The sequence below is a fragment of the Dendropsophus ebraccatus genome, chromosome 12, assembly GCF_027789765.1.
Source record: "Dendropsophus ebraccatus isolate aDenEbr1 chromosome 12, aDenEbr1.pat, whole genome shotgun sequence".
In the NCBI taxonomy this organism is placed as follows: Eukaryota; Metazoa; Chordata; class Amphibia; order Anura; family Hylidae; genus Dendropsophus; species Dendropsophus ebraccatus.
In genome coordinates, this window is record NC_091465.1 from 25,888,561 (window position 1) to 25,903,805 (window position 15,245).

The 15,245-nt window shown below is 41.9% G+C and overlaps 2 protein-coding genes across 6 annotated transcripts in view; one reads left to right on the forward strand and one right to left on the reverse strand.

The window, feature by feature from the left end:
• Positions 1-4,991, forward strand: part of ACAP3 (ArfGAP with coiled-coil, ankyrin repeat and PH domains 3) — a 129,982-nt gene extending 124,991 nt beyond the window's left edge. For all 5 annotated transcript variants that reach the window (XM_069948760.1, XM_069948763.1, XM_069948764.1 and 2 more), the window contains one exon: positions 3,927-4,991. In XM_069948760.1, coding sequence (XP_069804861.1) covers positions 3,927-4,033 — 107 coding nt within the window. In that variant the 3' untranslated portion in view covers positions 4,034-4,991. The remainder of the gene's footprint in view (positions 1-3,926) is intronic.
• Positions 4,992-7,894: 2,903 nt separating this feature from the next.
• On the reverse strand, positions 7,895-13,468 carry LOC138770116 (phospholipase A2 homolog otoconin-22). The gene is made up of 4 exons (XM_069949054.1): positions 13,429-13,468; positions 11,600-11,744; positions 10,598-10,707; positions 7,895-8,043 (listed from the first exon to the last, which is right to left on the reverse strand). Exons 1-4 carry the CDS (start codon positions 13,466-13,468, stop codon positions 7,895-7,897), a joined length of 444 nt encoding a protein of 147 aa, XP_069805155.1.
• Positions 13,469-15,245: the final 1,777 nt, after the last annotated feature.

The following is a 15,245-nucleotide window of genomic DNA, read 5'->3' on the forward strand; positions in this document are numbered from 1 at the left end:
CCCAATACTGACAATTGCTTCTTAAAGGGGTTTACCAGTGCTACAAAAACATGGCCACTTTCTTTCAGAGACAATACGACTCTTGTCTCCAGTTCAGGTGTGGTTTGCAATTAAGCTCCATTCACTTCAATGGAACTGAGCAGCAAAACCCCACCCAAGCTGGAGACAAGAGTGGGGCTGTCTCTGGAAGAAAGTAGCCATGTTTTTGTAGCGCTGGATAATCCCTTTAAGGCTTTTTTTGACTCTTTTGTATCAGACTCTTGAGTCCACAATCAGGTGGGACTCTTCAGACTTCTACACTGTTTCACTGGTTTCCTGACCTAAGGAAAAATCCTGTGTTACATGGACATGTTTATACCTTTTGTGTTGTTTTTATGTCATATGGATGGATGTTACATTCAGAATCTTTTTTTTTTTTTTTAATTTTTTTAAGAATTTATTTGGGAAATTATGTGCTGTATGTAAGAAATTTAACTCTTCTCTTTTTTAAATATATTTCCGTGTGGAACTTCTATAGCAATTTTGTGACTGTTTTATTATTATTTTTTATTTCTTATTTCATTCTGTGAGTTTACACTTTTTAGGAAATTTGACATTCTTAAATATCAGGCACATTTAATAACATGCTGCAAATAGCTAATCTCCTGTTCCTCGTGGGCGGCCCTTATAATAAAGTATCATTATTTTTATGATACTATACACCTCTTCAGCATTCCAGGTGGTTGGTGAGAGTCAATGATACACAGACAACCTGCACCTACAGCAGCCAATCAGATGCTGTTTTTTTTTTTTTTACAGATCTTGGTTGCTGTGAATATTTGCTATTGGCATGTTATTAAATAAGCTTGCTAATGTTAAGTAAAATGTGAATTGTATATATATGTATACATATATATATTATATATATTGTGTCTAAAGGCTGTAACAGTTATTTTCTATTAGATATTAAAAACCAGTGACTACGGTTGAAAAGGCAACGTATCAGAGACCTCAGTTCCTGTTTATATTTCTGGCACTAAAGAATTGACTACCTATTCTTAGAATAGACCATCAATATTTTATACCCCTAAGGGGCTAAGGTGCTTGCTGGGGCTTGTGGTTGTGCCTGGTAATGCAGCTCAGCCCCACCCAATTGAACATTTTTTGGCTGATCATTGGGAATCAACAATAGAATAAAATTTATATTTTTTTTAACGATTAAAATGGAACAATGAACCCTAGAAGTACTAAAAGGAAAGCAAGCATGTTACTATAGGTCCTTAGTCCTTCTAGGTAGAAATATAATAAGTTACAGCCTCCCCATCAGATCGTATTCTACATCAATGTTCACATCCTAAATGGCATATATACCAGTAGTAAGGATGGGAGTACTGATGTGGGTGGTGAATTAGAATAATAAAATGAGAGAATAGAAAATGTAGGTAACTGGACACAAGAGCTGGGTAGCTGCACAGCAATCTGCCCAATTACCCTTTATACTTTTTTTTTTTTTTTTTTTTTAGAATCACAACCATAAATGTATTATTTTGTATAGTTCCTATAGTAATTTATATATATTTTGGTGACGACAGTTTTTCAAAAGTTATACACCGAGCGTTAATAATCACCCCTTATTATTATTACTACCGCCAAAGTTATACCCCGCTGTAATTGTACGTGACCTCCTGAAAGCAGCGCTACCGGTACCTGTGCATTAGGTGTAAACGCGTCAGCACTGCCTAGTACCATGCATAAGTACCAAAAGAGGTTTCTTCATATAAAGGCAACCCAAGCAGGTCAAGTACATTGTGATCTAGCTTAGGCCTTTCAGTTTCGGAGCATCTTTGTTGTTTTTTGAGGCTTTTGTGCACCACGTATGGCTGCAAAGGCCTAGAAAGTGTATATATTATAAGTGTAAAGCAAAGTTCAATGGATGCTATACCCTGCCAGTGGAAAATGGCAAGTGGTCAGTTGTACCCTGTCCCATCATGGAACCCCCCTACCCCCAAAAAAACAAATGTCAGGGAGCGCATGAGGACTATACAACCAACTGTACAATGAGAACCCCTCTTGCTGTATATAGGCTGATGCATACTCTACCTTCTATGTCTTGCTTGCACCTCCTCGGTGCCATTTTCTTTTTGCCTGGTCTACTTTTTGATGTTTTCTGAATATTGTATGTCCTTTCCTCTGTACTATTTCCACCCCATGTTCCCAGATGAGGCTTCTTGTGACACTTGAACCCTTGGCAACAAAGAGTTTAGGCCTAATGCAAAGGTGTTTGATGTGTTTTTATATAGAGACTATAGAACACGCACATACACAGAACCCCAATGTTTTTATTCTTTCCTCGACCTGTCTTTATAAGCACTGTTAATAAAAGTCATACTCCAACTCTTCTCCTGTTCTGCTCGGCTCTTTATTGCTGTCTTGGCCTGTTTATTAACACCTCCACACATCTCTACACTTCTGGTACTTTTGCTTTGCTCTGTTGCCTTTTTAATATACTCTATATATGGGGATTATATATGAAAATGCGAAAGAGTGTTTACTCCTTTATTGCTATGGGTAGTAAAAAATCAAGTTATCCAAGTGGCAGCCATCTTGCTGGGAGCTGGGTCATATGGGCAGGTAGTAGGTGGCTATATGTAGGTCCAGTACCTGCAGGTACTGTAGGTGACACAGGCCGACCTTTCTCTTCACTGACATGATCTTATGGTGAAGGGTTGGGAGTCCACCATACACTTTAGACACTATGGGGGAGATTTATCAAACATGGTGTAAAGTGAAACTGGCTCAGTTGCCCCTAGCAACCAATCAGATTCCACCTTTCATTTTCTAAAGAGTCTGTGAGGAATGAAAAGTGGAATCTGATTGGTTGCTAGGGGCAAATGAGCCAGTTTCACTTTACACCATGTTTGTTAAATCTCCCCCTGTAAGTATATGCTTAAGGTGACCATACATACTCCATGAGATGGCCTTCTTACACCTACAATCAGACAAGGAGTTCAGTGAGCAAGAGCGTGAAGCACACAGACATGCTCTTCTCCCTGCTCTTTCAATCGATCAGTAGAGGTCTGAACACCCAAACCCTGTCTGATCAAATGACATAAATAAATACTCCTGGTAGAACTGACACATTCCCTAGTGCAGTGCTTGAAGGGGTTGAGCATGACTGGGATTCAAACAGAGCCTCCTCGTGTTACTTTCCACCCACTTAGGCCCTGCTCTAGACATTACATTGTATGAGTTGCAGGTTAATCTTTAACATCATCTTCTGTTCATCATCTCCTGTCGCAACTCCCAGGATGCCCATATAGCCAGTGGCCAACATGCTGGGAGTTGCAGCTTCACCACTAAAGTTGAGTTAATCTACCAAGAAAGACTTGTAAAAGTCACTGTGCACTGGACCCATTCCAGTCTTTTCTTGGGGAACAGGAACTGCTTTGAGGGTAGCTTCACACGTACCGTATCGTGTGAAGTTTTTGGTGCGATTTTTACATGCGAGTTTTGATTTTCACGTAGCGTTAAATACGCAGCGATACAGTACGTGCCCTTAAAAGGCAAAATGAACCAACGGCCGATTCATTAGATTCAGGTTCCTCAAAATTTTCTGGAGAGTCATCGGCTTAGACTAGAGATGAGTGAGCCTCGAGCATGCTCGCGTTCATTCGAAGCCAAGTGTGCGGCATTTCATTACCGGTGGCTGAAGAAGTTGGATGCAGTCCTAATCTACCTAGAAAACATCTGCATCCAACTTCTTTAGCCACCGGTAAGTGCTTGAGGTTCACTCATCTCTAGTTTAGACCATTTCACTATATAGAAAGGTTACCTTCTTTTCAAATTTTTCATCTTCAAAGTCATAACCCAAGCATAATTTTATTGGGCAGATGTTGTCCTATATTGTTTTAGGCTTTTTTTTTTATTTTCACTCCATTGCATTGCAGGTGATACCACTTATTTGGATATTTTCCGTGAATTTTCTCACATGGCTTCCAACAACCCTGAAAAGCTGAGTCGACGAAGTGTTTATTTCAGTCAGTCCTGTCGATAAAGGATTCAGAGACAACACTATAAGAAGAACCAATTTATCTGGTATTCATAGAGAATTTACAAAAGAGTATTGAGAAGAAGGAAAAGCACAGGTTCTCCATATGTGGAGGATGAACCTACAAACCACTAAAGTCCTCAGCCAAGTATTGGACCTTGATGACTACCACAAACTTCTAATGTTCCTCATGTTATTCTCATGTAACCTGCGGTCCCACCACGAGAAGGAAGTCCTACCATGTTTTGGTGGCACTGGAAAAAATGCTGAGTCTATATTGAAGACAGTTTAACTTGTCACCTCTTAGTCGTGAGATGGTTCTGCTTGTATATACATCGGAGACTGAAGTTACTTACTAAAAATTTTCTGCAACATTTTAATGATATGAAGTTATTGCTGTCTGGCTGGTCCAGACGGGGAAAAAACAATAGAAAAAATACAGCACAGACACCGGTTTACTATTGACAAGCTGAGCCTATAACAATTTAGTTTATTGGATATAAAGTTATATGGTTATTATGCGGTGGAAAGTAGGGATTCAGTAAGTTATGGCCAGTTATACTTTAGCCATTCCCTTTCATATGAATTGCAATAGAGCTGAGCCGCAATACCATGTAGAAGAGGACCACCCTTATGGCCCATGGTTCAGGCAGCATGAGGTTAAATTTATGTGCAGAATTCTGCAATGTATCTGCCCTGTGTGAACATACTCTTAATAAGATAATCAGCTTGGGAATGATCTGCTTTATAAAGTACATATTGGCCAAAGTTACAAATGGCTGCCTCCTCTCAACCATAATTGTTATATTTTGTATGAGTATGAAGGTTGCACCACTATGCGATACTTATTTATTTTCTTCAGTTTTTGGCTGCGTTTTAGCTCCGCTCTATTAGGCTATGATTATTGTTTAGCTGGGTTGTCTTATACAGGGATGGGGAACCTTTGGCCCTCCAGCTGTTGCAAAACTACAATTCCCATCATGGCATGATGGGAATTGTAGTTTTGCAACAGCTGGAGGGCCAAAGGTCCCCTATCCCTTGTCTAATAGGAGTAGAGGTAGTCTCAAATCCATCTCCTATCAGAGGTTCAGGATGCTGCCTTCTCTCTTCCTCCATGCTTTACACTACAGCTAGATCTGCTCAGATGTACAAACACAAGACCAAACTGTATGCAGCTATGCCATAATAAGTCACGTTGATGGTCTATAAAATGCTAGGAGTTGTAGTTAAAGTTATTGACAATATGCGGCCATTTTTGCCTGTTGACATCATATCCATTATAATGCGTCTCAGTATCATAGCAGTGTGGCCAAAAATATTACATTTGAATGGATGCTTTTGCAGCAAGATGACATATTCACTACCTCCTGTAACCCTGAATCCCTCCATTATCAGCATCCTGTCTACAGCATGGCTTGCCTTTGTATCATGCTTTTATATTGTGGTCAGTCTGGAAGCAATGCATTGCAAGGGTATACTGGTATATTCCGTGTGGTTGACCGACCTGTTAGTTATTGAAGGATATCATGTACAGAAACATAAGAAATATAAGTAATATATCTTATAGCAAATGTGTATTATTTAATAAAGCTGCAGTCATTTGAAATAAAGATTTGGATTTCATTGATTCCCCGAGTTTTTGTCATGTTATTCAGTATATTATCTGCTGGTACTGTTCAGCCAATCACTGGCCAAGTCACTGTCTGTCACTGCAGCCGCTGCTTCAGAAGCTTCAGCTGTGGCTGTGGTGATCGGGCAGAGGTATGTACTGTATATACCATTATTATTTTATTATTTTATTGGCCACTGACCACCCGCCTCCTATTACATGTAGCGCTGCGCAGATTATTGCTAAACTTGGTAAGAAACCTTAATCAGTCGATGATTGGGTCTTTGGATGATTCTTGTCTTTATTACACATCTGATACCTGCCCGAATTTATCTGATTGGGCAGATAATCACCCTGTGTTATAAGGCCCAAAATTCAGTGGCATAGCTACTATGCATGGAGGCAGACCATGCAAATGCTACAGGGCCTGTGCGACAGAGGGGGGGTGTCTGCCTCCAAGGTAGCTATGGCTCACAGCACCCACTGACAGGGCTCCCTGCCAGTCTCTCTTGTGGCTGGAGGCAACGTTGCACCTCCAGCCACAAGAGGGCCCTCCCCTCAATCTCCCCCCCCCCCTTCCCTCGCGATGCACATACCTACATGAATTTTATAATATAGATAGTAAAATGGGAAAAAAAACTCCTAAAATAACACAATAAATTCTAGGCAGGCGTACTATTAAGTTTATTTCAGCATTTAACAATACAAAAAAGCCATTGTTTCCGTCTAGCCTTACTACATCAAGGCATCAGCATTGTGAGGCTTATTGCAGATCTATATGTAAATGGATATACTGTATGTCCTACATACACATCAAGCACATTAAAACTAGTTCTTGCCTTACAGGACTTTGAAGGTTAATATGGATTATAGGGGTTATCCAGGATTAGAAAATGCACAGCTACTTTCTTGCAACAACGCCACCCCTGTCTTCAGGTTGTGTGTGGTATTACAATTCAGCTTTATTCACATCAATAGAACTGAGCAGCAAAACCCAGATCCTAACTGAGGACAAGAGTGGTGCTCGTTCTGGAGAAAAGCGGCCATATTTTTGTAATTCTGGAGAACCCCTTCAAATCTGATATAATTGAATGTTTAGCCCCTATCTGCTCCCATGAGCGAAGCTCTGGCTGTCCAGTCATGATAGGAATTGTAGTTTTGCAACAGCTGGAGGGCCGAAGGTTCCCTATCCCTGACTTATATGGAACTAAGCTACAATACCACCGACAAACTGAGGACAGGAGTGGTGCTGTTCCTGAAAGAAAGCGGCCATGTTTTTCTAATCCTCGATAACTCCTTTTAAAAGGGTTGTTCAGGTTTTTAATAAAATGTTGACTTTCCTTTAGAAATAGCACTTATTTGTCTATGGGTTGTGTTTGGTATTGCAGCAGGTTCTGGTGCCTCTGGTTACCTAGCAACCAACTACTATCTGGCTGGGTGACCACAATTTTATTGCATGGACTGATGTTCTTCAGGCGGTCACAGGATGTTTTTTGCTATATTATAAACTACGAATTACTGTGTGTGTTATGGAAAACATTGGGGCAAATTTATTAAAACCGTATAAAATATAAACTTTGTTGGTTGCCCATAGCAACCAATTAAAATCTAGCTTTCATTTATTAAAGGGCTTCATTGAAAGCTGGTCTGTGATTGGTTGGTATGTTTTTTTCAACTTATTTATCAATACTGCCTAACAGTCTATATTGTCCATAGCAACCAATCAGAGGGCAGCTTTAATTCTACCAGAGCAGATTAAAGGGACGCATCCAGTACTTATCAGCTGCTTTATGTTCTGCAGGAAGTGATGTATTCTTTCTAGTCTGACACAGTGCTCTCTGCTGCCACCTCTGTCCATGTCAGGAACTGTCCAAAGCAGTAGCAAATCTCCATAGAAAACCTCTTCTTCTCTAGACAGTTTACTGCAGGACATATAGCAGCTGATAAGTACTGGAAGACTTGAGACTTGTAAACAGAAGTAGATTACAACTTAATATAACTCTGTCACTTGTTGATTCGAAAGGAGATGTTTTTCACCAGAGTTCCCCTTTAAGAAATAAAATCTGAGCTCTGATGCTAGGGGCAACATGGGCAGTTCTACTGTTATAATAAATGAGGCCTTATATTATCTTGTGCTGTAGGGTACAGCCTGATCTGAGTATCCTGTCCTGTATGTCTGCTCTCTCTATATGTATTACTACTATATCTAACTCTATTAAGAATTATTAACATTATGGCTTCCGTACATCATTGCTCGTCTAGCAGAAAGGCCGGGGACCCCTGCAGATCCCCAAGGAGGAGAAATTGCGGAAATACACATTGTAATGTTCCAGCTCCTTCCGGAAACAATTTGCAGCCTTTTCGTCGCACTCACAGACCATCTTCTCACATCGATCACGCGCTTTCACTGGGGATAGAAATATTCTGATGAATATATATATATATATATATATATATATATATATATATACACACTACCGTTCAAAGGTTTGGGGTCACATTGAAATGTCCTTATTATTGAAGGAAAAGCACTTTACTTTTCAATGAAGATAACTTTAAACTAGTCCTAACTTTAAACAAATACACTCTATACATTGCTAATGTGGTAAATGACTATTCTAGCTGCAAATGTCTGGTTTTTGGTGCAATATCTACATAGGTGTATAGAGGCCCATTTCCAGCAACTATCACTCCAGTGTTCTAATGGTACAATGTGTTTGCTCATTGGCTCAGAAGGCTAATTGATGATTAGAAAACCCTTGTGCAATCATGTTCACACATCTGAAAACAGTCTAGCTCATTACAGAAGCTACAAAACTGACCTTCCTTTGAGCAGATTGTGTTTCTGGAGCATCACATTTGTGGGGTCAATTAAACGCTCAAAATGGCCAGAAAAAGAGAACTTTCATCTGAAACTCGACAGTCTATTCTTGTTTTTAGAAATGAAGGCTATTCCATGCGAGAAATTACTAAGAAATTGAAGATTTCCTTCAACGGTGTGTACTACTCCCTTCAGAGGACAGCACAAACAGGCTCTAACCAGAGAAGAAAAAGAAGTGGGAGGCAGCGTTGCACAACTAAGCAAGAAGATAAGCACATTAGAGTCTCTAGTTTAAGAAACAGACGCCTCACAGGTCCCCAACTGGCATCTTCATTAAATAGTACCCGCAAAACACCAGTGTCACCATCTACAGTGAAGAGGCGACTGCGGGATTTTGGGCTTCAGGGCAGAGTGGCAAAGAAAAAGCCATATCTGAGACCAATAAAAGAAAAAGATTAAGATGGGCAAAAGAACACAGACATTGGACAGAGGAAGACTGGAAAAAAGTGTTGTGGACGGATGAATCCAAGTTTGAGGTGTTTGGATCACAAAGAATAACGTTTGTGAGACGCAGAACAAATGAAAAGATGCTGGAAGAATGCCTGACGCCATCTGTTCAGCATGGTGGAGGTCATGTGATGGTCTGGGGTTACTTTGGTGCTGGTAAGGTGGGAGATTTGTACAGGGTAAAAGGGATTCTGAATAAGGAAGGCTATCACTCTGCACCGCCATGCCATACCCAGTGGACAGCGCTTGATTGGAGCCAATTTCATCCTACAACAGGACAATGACCCTAAAGACACCTCCAAATTGTGCAAGAACTATTTACAGCAGAAGCAGCAGCTGGTATTCTATCATAGGTAATGGAGTGGCCAGCGCAGTCACCAGATCTGAACCCCATTGAGCAGCTTGTCCGTATGGTACGCCAGAAGGGCCCATCCAACCAATCCAACTTGTGGGAGCTGCTTCTAGAAGCGTGGGGGGCAATTTCTCCAGCTTACCTCAACAGATTAATAGCTAGAATGCCAAAGGTGTGCAATGCTGGAATTGCTGCAAAAGGAGGATTCTTTGACAAAAGCAAAGTGTGATGTAAGAACAATGTTATTTCAAATACAAATCATTATTTCTAACCTTGTCAATGTCTTGACTCTATTTTCTATTCATTTTACAACGTATGGTGGTGAAGAAGTGTGACTTTTCACGGAAAGCACAAAATTGTTTGGGTGACCCCAAACTTTTGAACGGTAGTGTGTATATATACACACACCATATATACTTTTACTTAGTCAGAGTCTCAGATACATCTGTAGAGAAACATAAATGACACTGGGGATGTAGCACCTGTGGCTTCCCAGCTGTTATAAAACCACAATTCCTATCACACCAAGCATGATGGGAATTGTAGTTTTGCACCAAGCGGAGGGCCGCAGGTTCCCCATCCCTGCTGTAGGGGCATCTGATAGTGCCCCTCAACCTCTGGGCCCCATGGCAGCTGCTAAGGCTATTACTATGGCCATGTGGTCAATAGAGATATTTGTAGGCTAAAAGTACATGGATCACCGGTATGTTAAAGTGACACTACATTATTACATTGGAGCAGTGTTCAGGAATAGACAGGTGCCATATGTGGGAACCGGGGGGCGGTTCAAAAAAGGGACCATGTCACTGGCATCCCCGCGACAGTGCTAATCTGTTAAGGTAAAAAACCCAAAGCGATGTACCTAATGGTATATTTGCTTTAAGTAAATCTGACCCATTGTTGAAACCTCCTTGATCTCATCAATATGTCATGCCTCCCCACTAGAGATGAGCGAACCTTGAGCATGCTTGAGTCCATCCGAACCCGAATTTTCGGCATTTGATTAGCTGGGGCTGCTGAAGTTGGATAAAGCCCTAAGGCTATGTGGAAAACATGGATATAGTCATTGGCTGTATCCATGTTTTCCAGACAAACAGAGCTTTATTCAAGTTCAGCAGCCACAGCTGATCAAATGCCGAATGTTCGGGTTCAGATCGACTCAAACCCCAACCCGGTTCGCTCATCTCTACTCCCCACCAATATGCACAGTGCGATTGTCATGTAAAGAGTTATATATATATATATATATATATATATATATATATATGCAATGATACTTACTGCATTTAACTTTCTGCTCCTCCTCCACATAGAATCGGTAGGATTGAGTCACTGGATTACAGCCGCTGAGTTCAGCCTCATTGTAACAGCAAGCTTTATCATGGCAGCACCTAAAATATTAAACATCTTAGACCCTGCAGAAGCCTAAACTACACAGCACTGACTACATAATAACATACATAATACATAATAACTACATAATAAAAAGTCCAAGCTTCAAAAAAGCATAAAACACAGCAACATCCCCACATTGAGTGCTCCAAGCCATAGAGTTATAGTGTGATAGTAGACTATAATGCCTAGCGGAACTGACCTGGTAACCTCATATGCCTGTCAGTGGTTTCATCACTACACCAGCGTATAGATAAGCAGGGAAAGAGTGTACGCCAAGTGTTTTATATCCCCTGAATATCTGATTGCATTGCTGCCAGCATTAAAATACTTTCAAGGAACGAGGATTTTTAAAAGAACCTGACGGCTTTCCTGGCATAACTAAATACTTGTATTCATTCCTGCAGCTCCTCTGTTATTCCTCCTGGAAGTGTAAACTGACAACTGGGAGTTACCTTTTTCCCCTATGTCAAAGGGGTGTGTCTCTACGTAACCTGACAATGTCATCAGTGATTAGATGGTGTGCAGGAAAACACCCCAAAGTCAAGTCAGAAATTTCCTGAAGGAGTAAGCGTAGTAACTAGTGATGAGCGAATGTTCGTATGAGCCATGTATGAACATGGCGCTAATAGTTTGTGTTTGCCGATCATGAACAATTTGTTTGGTGAAGAGAACATATTCGAACTAGCGAACGTACACAACTGCGTAATGTACGCTTTGCATCTGATAATCTGTCTGCATGTGCATAGACCTAAACGTACGCTTCTACTATATGTTCGTTATTTGTTTGTGAATGTTCGTCGAACACGAACCGATCGCAATGTTCGCTCATCACTAGTACTAACCAGCATAGTATAGTATTACCAGGCTTTATATACAGCGATGTATTACCAGTCAATGTTATCCACCGGCCTTCCTAGGATGTTATCACCGCAATGACAGCCGTAGTCCGAGAAGTTGGCCAGACCATAAATGATAGTAGTCACCTTAATCATTTCATCAAACTGTGCTGGGGTGCTGGTGACCAGAGCAATGACTGGAATAAGAAAAGAGGTGTCAAGCATTTTAAGGCGATTTTAAGAAACTTTGTAATTGGGTTTATTGGGCAAATATGCCATTATCTGCATTCAAAAAGACCCCCCCCCCCCTTCTCTCTCTCTTTCACTGTTCATTATCAGGAAATCTCGACTCTTTTACATCAGTGGAGCCCTATGTAACCTATGGAGAGGAGAGAGGGAGGAGGGAGATTAGTCGGCAGCAGAGAACAAAGGATTACACAGCGGGAAAGCTGGTATTCAGAGGTCAGAGAGTTCAGTGCTGACTGTCAGAGGAGATAGCCTGTGATGTAGCTGTAAATTAACTCTTTGTTGTCCTGTTTTGGTGCCTCATCTCCCTCCACCCCTCCCCTCTCCATAGAGAACAATGAAGACAGGGGGGAGAGCTTCAAACTACTTTTTCATGATAAAAATGCATTTTTCGGCTAATAAACCCAATTACAAAGTTTCTTAAAGTCGCCTGTACTATTGATTTCTGCATAAAAATTTAAACGACTGTGACACTTTAAAGGAATTTTTCTATAACGAGCCATTTCTATATCAAGTGAACTGGAATTGAACTACAGGACGGGGCATTGTGCCTGATAAAAAATAAAAGCTGGGGTCGGACTCTTAGGCTATGTTCACACAACGTATTAGACCGGCTGTTCCGTGACCCGGAACTGGCCGGATGATCTTTCAGGCCGCAGTGTTCTGATACGGGTGCATCAGCGTGCGCCCGCATCAGAACCTCCTGCAGCACACATTGCTTCATTGTGTGAACTGACAGGGTTTCCTACGGCCGCAATTCATTGAATTGCGGCTGCAGAAAACTGACATGTCAGTTATTCGCGGCGCCGCACAGGATCCTGGCTGGAGCGTATACGATGTGAATATGCTCTGGCCGGGATCCTATAGAACAAGAGGCAATGTTCCACACTGCATGTACTTCTACGTAGTGTGAACATAGCCTTAATTTGAAACTGAGGATGAGTCAAGTTCCAAAAAAACCCTTTAAAGGGGTAGTGCGGTGCTAAACAATTATTCACTAAATAACACATATTACAAAGTTATACAACTTTGTAATGTATGTTATGTTAGTGAATGGCCCCCTTTCCTGTGTTCCCCCCCACCCACGCCATTCCCGGAAGTGTAGGGCTCTATACTCTATACTCTATACTCATCTTTGGGAGGCTGGCCGGACCGCACCAGCCCTCCTTCATGCCGGCCCCCCTTTATGGCGTCATCAGCTGCTCAGCCGCGAATGGCTGAGTACAGTTATGCTCAGCCAATCGTGGCTGAGCAGCTGATGATGCGGCAGATGGAGGCCAGCATGAAGGAGGGTCGGAACGGTTCGGCCAGCTTCCCAAAGAAGACATCATTGTCCCAAGATGGCAGGCGGGGGTTGACACGAATCAGGTGAGTATAGAGCACTACACTTCCGGGTCGAGCTTGGGTGGGGGGGAACACGGGGAAGGGGGCCATTCACTAACATAACATACATTACAAAGTTGTACAACTTTGTAATGTGTGTTATTTGGTGAATAATTGTTTAGCACCGCACTACCCCTTTAAGCCTATACCATTCATTTACATTGCATCATATACAGGTGTTATCCCAAACCTCTAAATAAGATCACACATAAAATAAATCCCATATATAAAGTGATTTCTCGGAATACTCACTGCCTATCACCGCCAGTCCTATTGCGAGACCCTTAGCCATGTTGTGTCCTCTGTGTCTGTACCGGGACCTGTAGTACTTCACGTTCTTCTCCCTTTATATATATATTCCCCCAGTGGACACTGCTTTTCATTCATTATAATTACACCCTATGGCTGCAGTGAAAATGAATGGGTAAGGAGACCATCTAAGTACTATATTTATGAGTATTGCATTGGACGTATCAATGGATCTGCGTAGTCTCTGTAATAACAAGGTTTTATAGAAGGAAATAGAACCTCTTATTTTGAAGCTTTTGATATTCTGGAAAAATTAGGAAACACAGGAGGGATTGTATGTATGATGATGTTTAGTGATGAGCGAATCTAATGTAAATTCGCTCATCACTAGTGATGTTCTTCTCTCCATCATGTTGTATATAGTACAAGTGTATTGAATATCCTCTGACTTATCCTATGGTTCCACATAGGTCAGTAGCAGATCAGCAGAGGTGCCAGAAGTCGGACCCTTGGCCTTCAATTATAAAGGGATTGATAACTCCTTAAAGGGTTACTCCGACAAAAATCTTTTCTTTCAGATCAACTGGGGTCAGAAAGTTATATAGATTTGTAATTTACTTCTATTTAAAAATTTCAAATCTTCCCATACTTATCAGCTGCTGTATGTCCTGCAGAAAGTGGTGTATTCTTTCCAGTCTGACACAGTGCTCTCTGCTGCTACCTCTGTCCATGTCAGGAACTGTCCAGAGCAGTAGCAAATCCCCATAGAAAATCTCTCCTGCTCTGGACAGTTCCTGACATGGACAGAGGAGGCAGAAGAGAGCACTGTGTCAGACTGGAAAGAGTTAGAAGTAAATTAGAAATCAATATAACTTTCCCTTACGTCCTGTTGGCATCACAATAGATGAGGTGTCTCCGCCCCTGTGAGACCCCAGGACGAGAGGAAATTTAAATAATCTTGAGCCCCACCCCCTCCTGGGCTATAAGATGGCCCCCTGCCCCCATACCTCCAGGTCTTTTTTCGTCCTTGTCAGGACCACAGACGAGAGGAGGCCGGGGGCTTGTTTGCTCCTGGTCAGCTACATCGGAGCTGAACGCGCCGGGACCCGGAATCAACGCTGGAATAGCGACTTCCGGTCTCCGGATGGGTGCCGCCATTTTGTTGTGGCTGGCGTCCTCCGGTTCTCCTGGCAGTGAGTGTCAGGTAGCGGTCCTCCCCAGGTGAGAGATCCGGGACAGGTGGACATTAGCCGCGGGGGGAGTGGCTCATATTGGCGCCACGGACGCCATTTAAAGTGTTCCGGTCTGCAGTTCTGGCTCCCTAGCAGCAGGGCAGAGGAGACTGTGGCTGTGCATTAGAGCACAAAGCACTGCGGCTACCTTTACTGTAGGTATATTTTCTCTTTGTCCCTCCTTAGGATTATTGCAAGGTGAAATTTTTGTATGGTTATAGATGTCAAGGGAAGGATCTGGTGGTAAACAAACCTCTAAGAGGAGACACCTTACCTGCATCCAATGTGGTGAGTCTCTTCCCTACACTACTTTACCTGTGTGTTCTGTAGCTGCAATCAGGTTATATTTTTCAGAGAACCCCTTACCTGATGGATGGGAATACCTTAAGTGCCAGCTATGTCGTCACCTCCCAGCGCACCTACCCTATCGAATCCTGATAACGAGGAGCCCACGGTTCAAGACGTGGTCATTTGGGTAAAGGACTATGTGCATCATTCAGTATCTGGTATTAATAGGTCCATCACAGACCTGAAGGAGACAGTACTGCAAGAGTAAGTGAAAATTGGTTCCCTTAGCAGGGAGCGTAT

What these genes read in the sequence shown, in the direction of transcription:
- LOC138770116 (XM_069949054.1), bottom strand. Translation starts at nt 13,468, where the DNA reads ATGGCTAAGGGTCTCGCAATAGGACTGGCGGTGATAGGCA. An exon ending in AGGACTGGCGGTGATAGGCA is followed by an intron (nt 11,745 to 13,428) that starts GTGAGTATTCCG and finishes TTCTTATTCCAG; the next exon opens with TCATTGCTCTGGTCACCAGC. An exon ending in GGAGCAGAAAGTTAAATGCA is followed by an intron (nt 8,044 to 10,597) that starts GTAAGTATCATT and finishes TTCTATCCCCAG; the next exon opens with TGAAAGCGCGTGATCGATGT.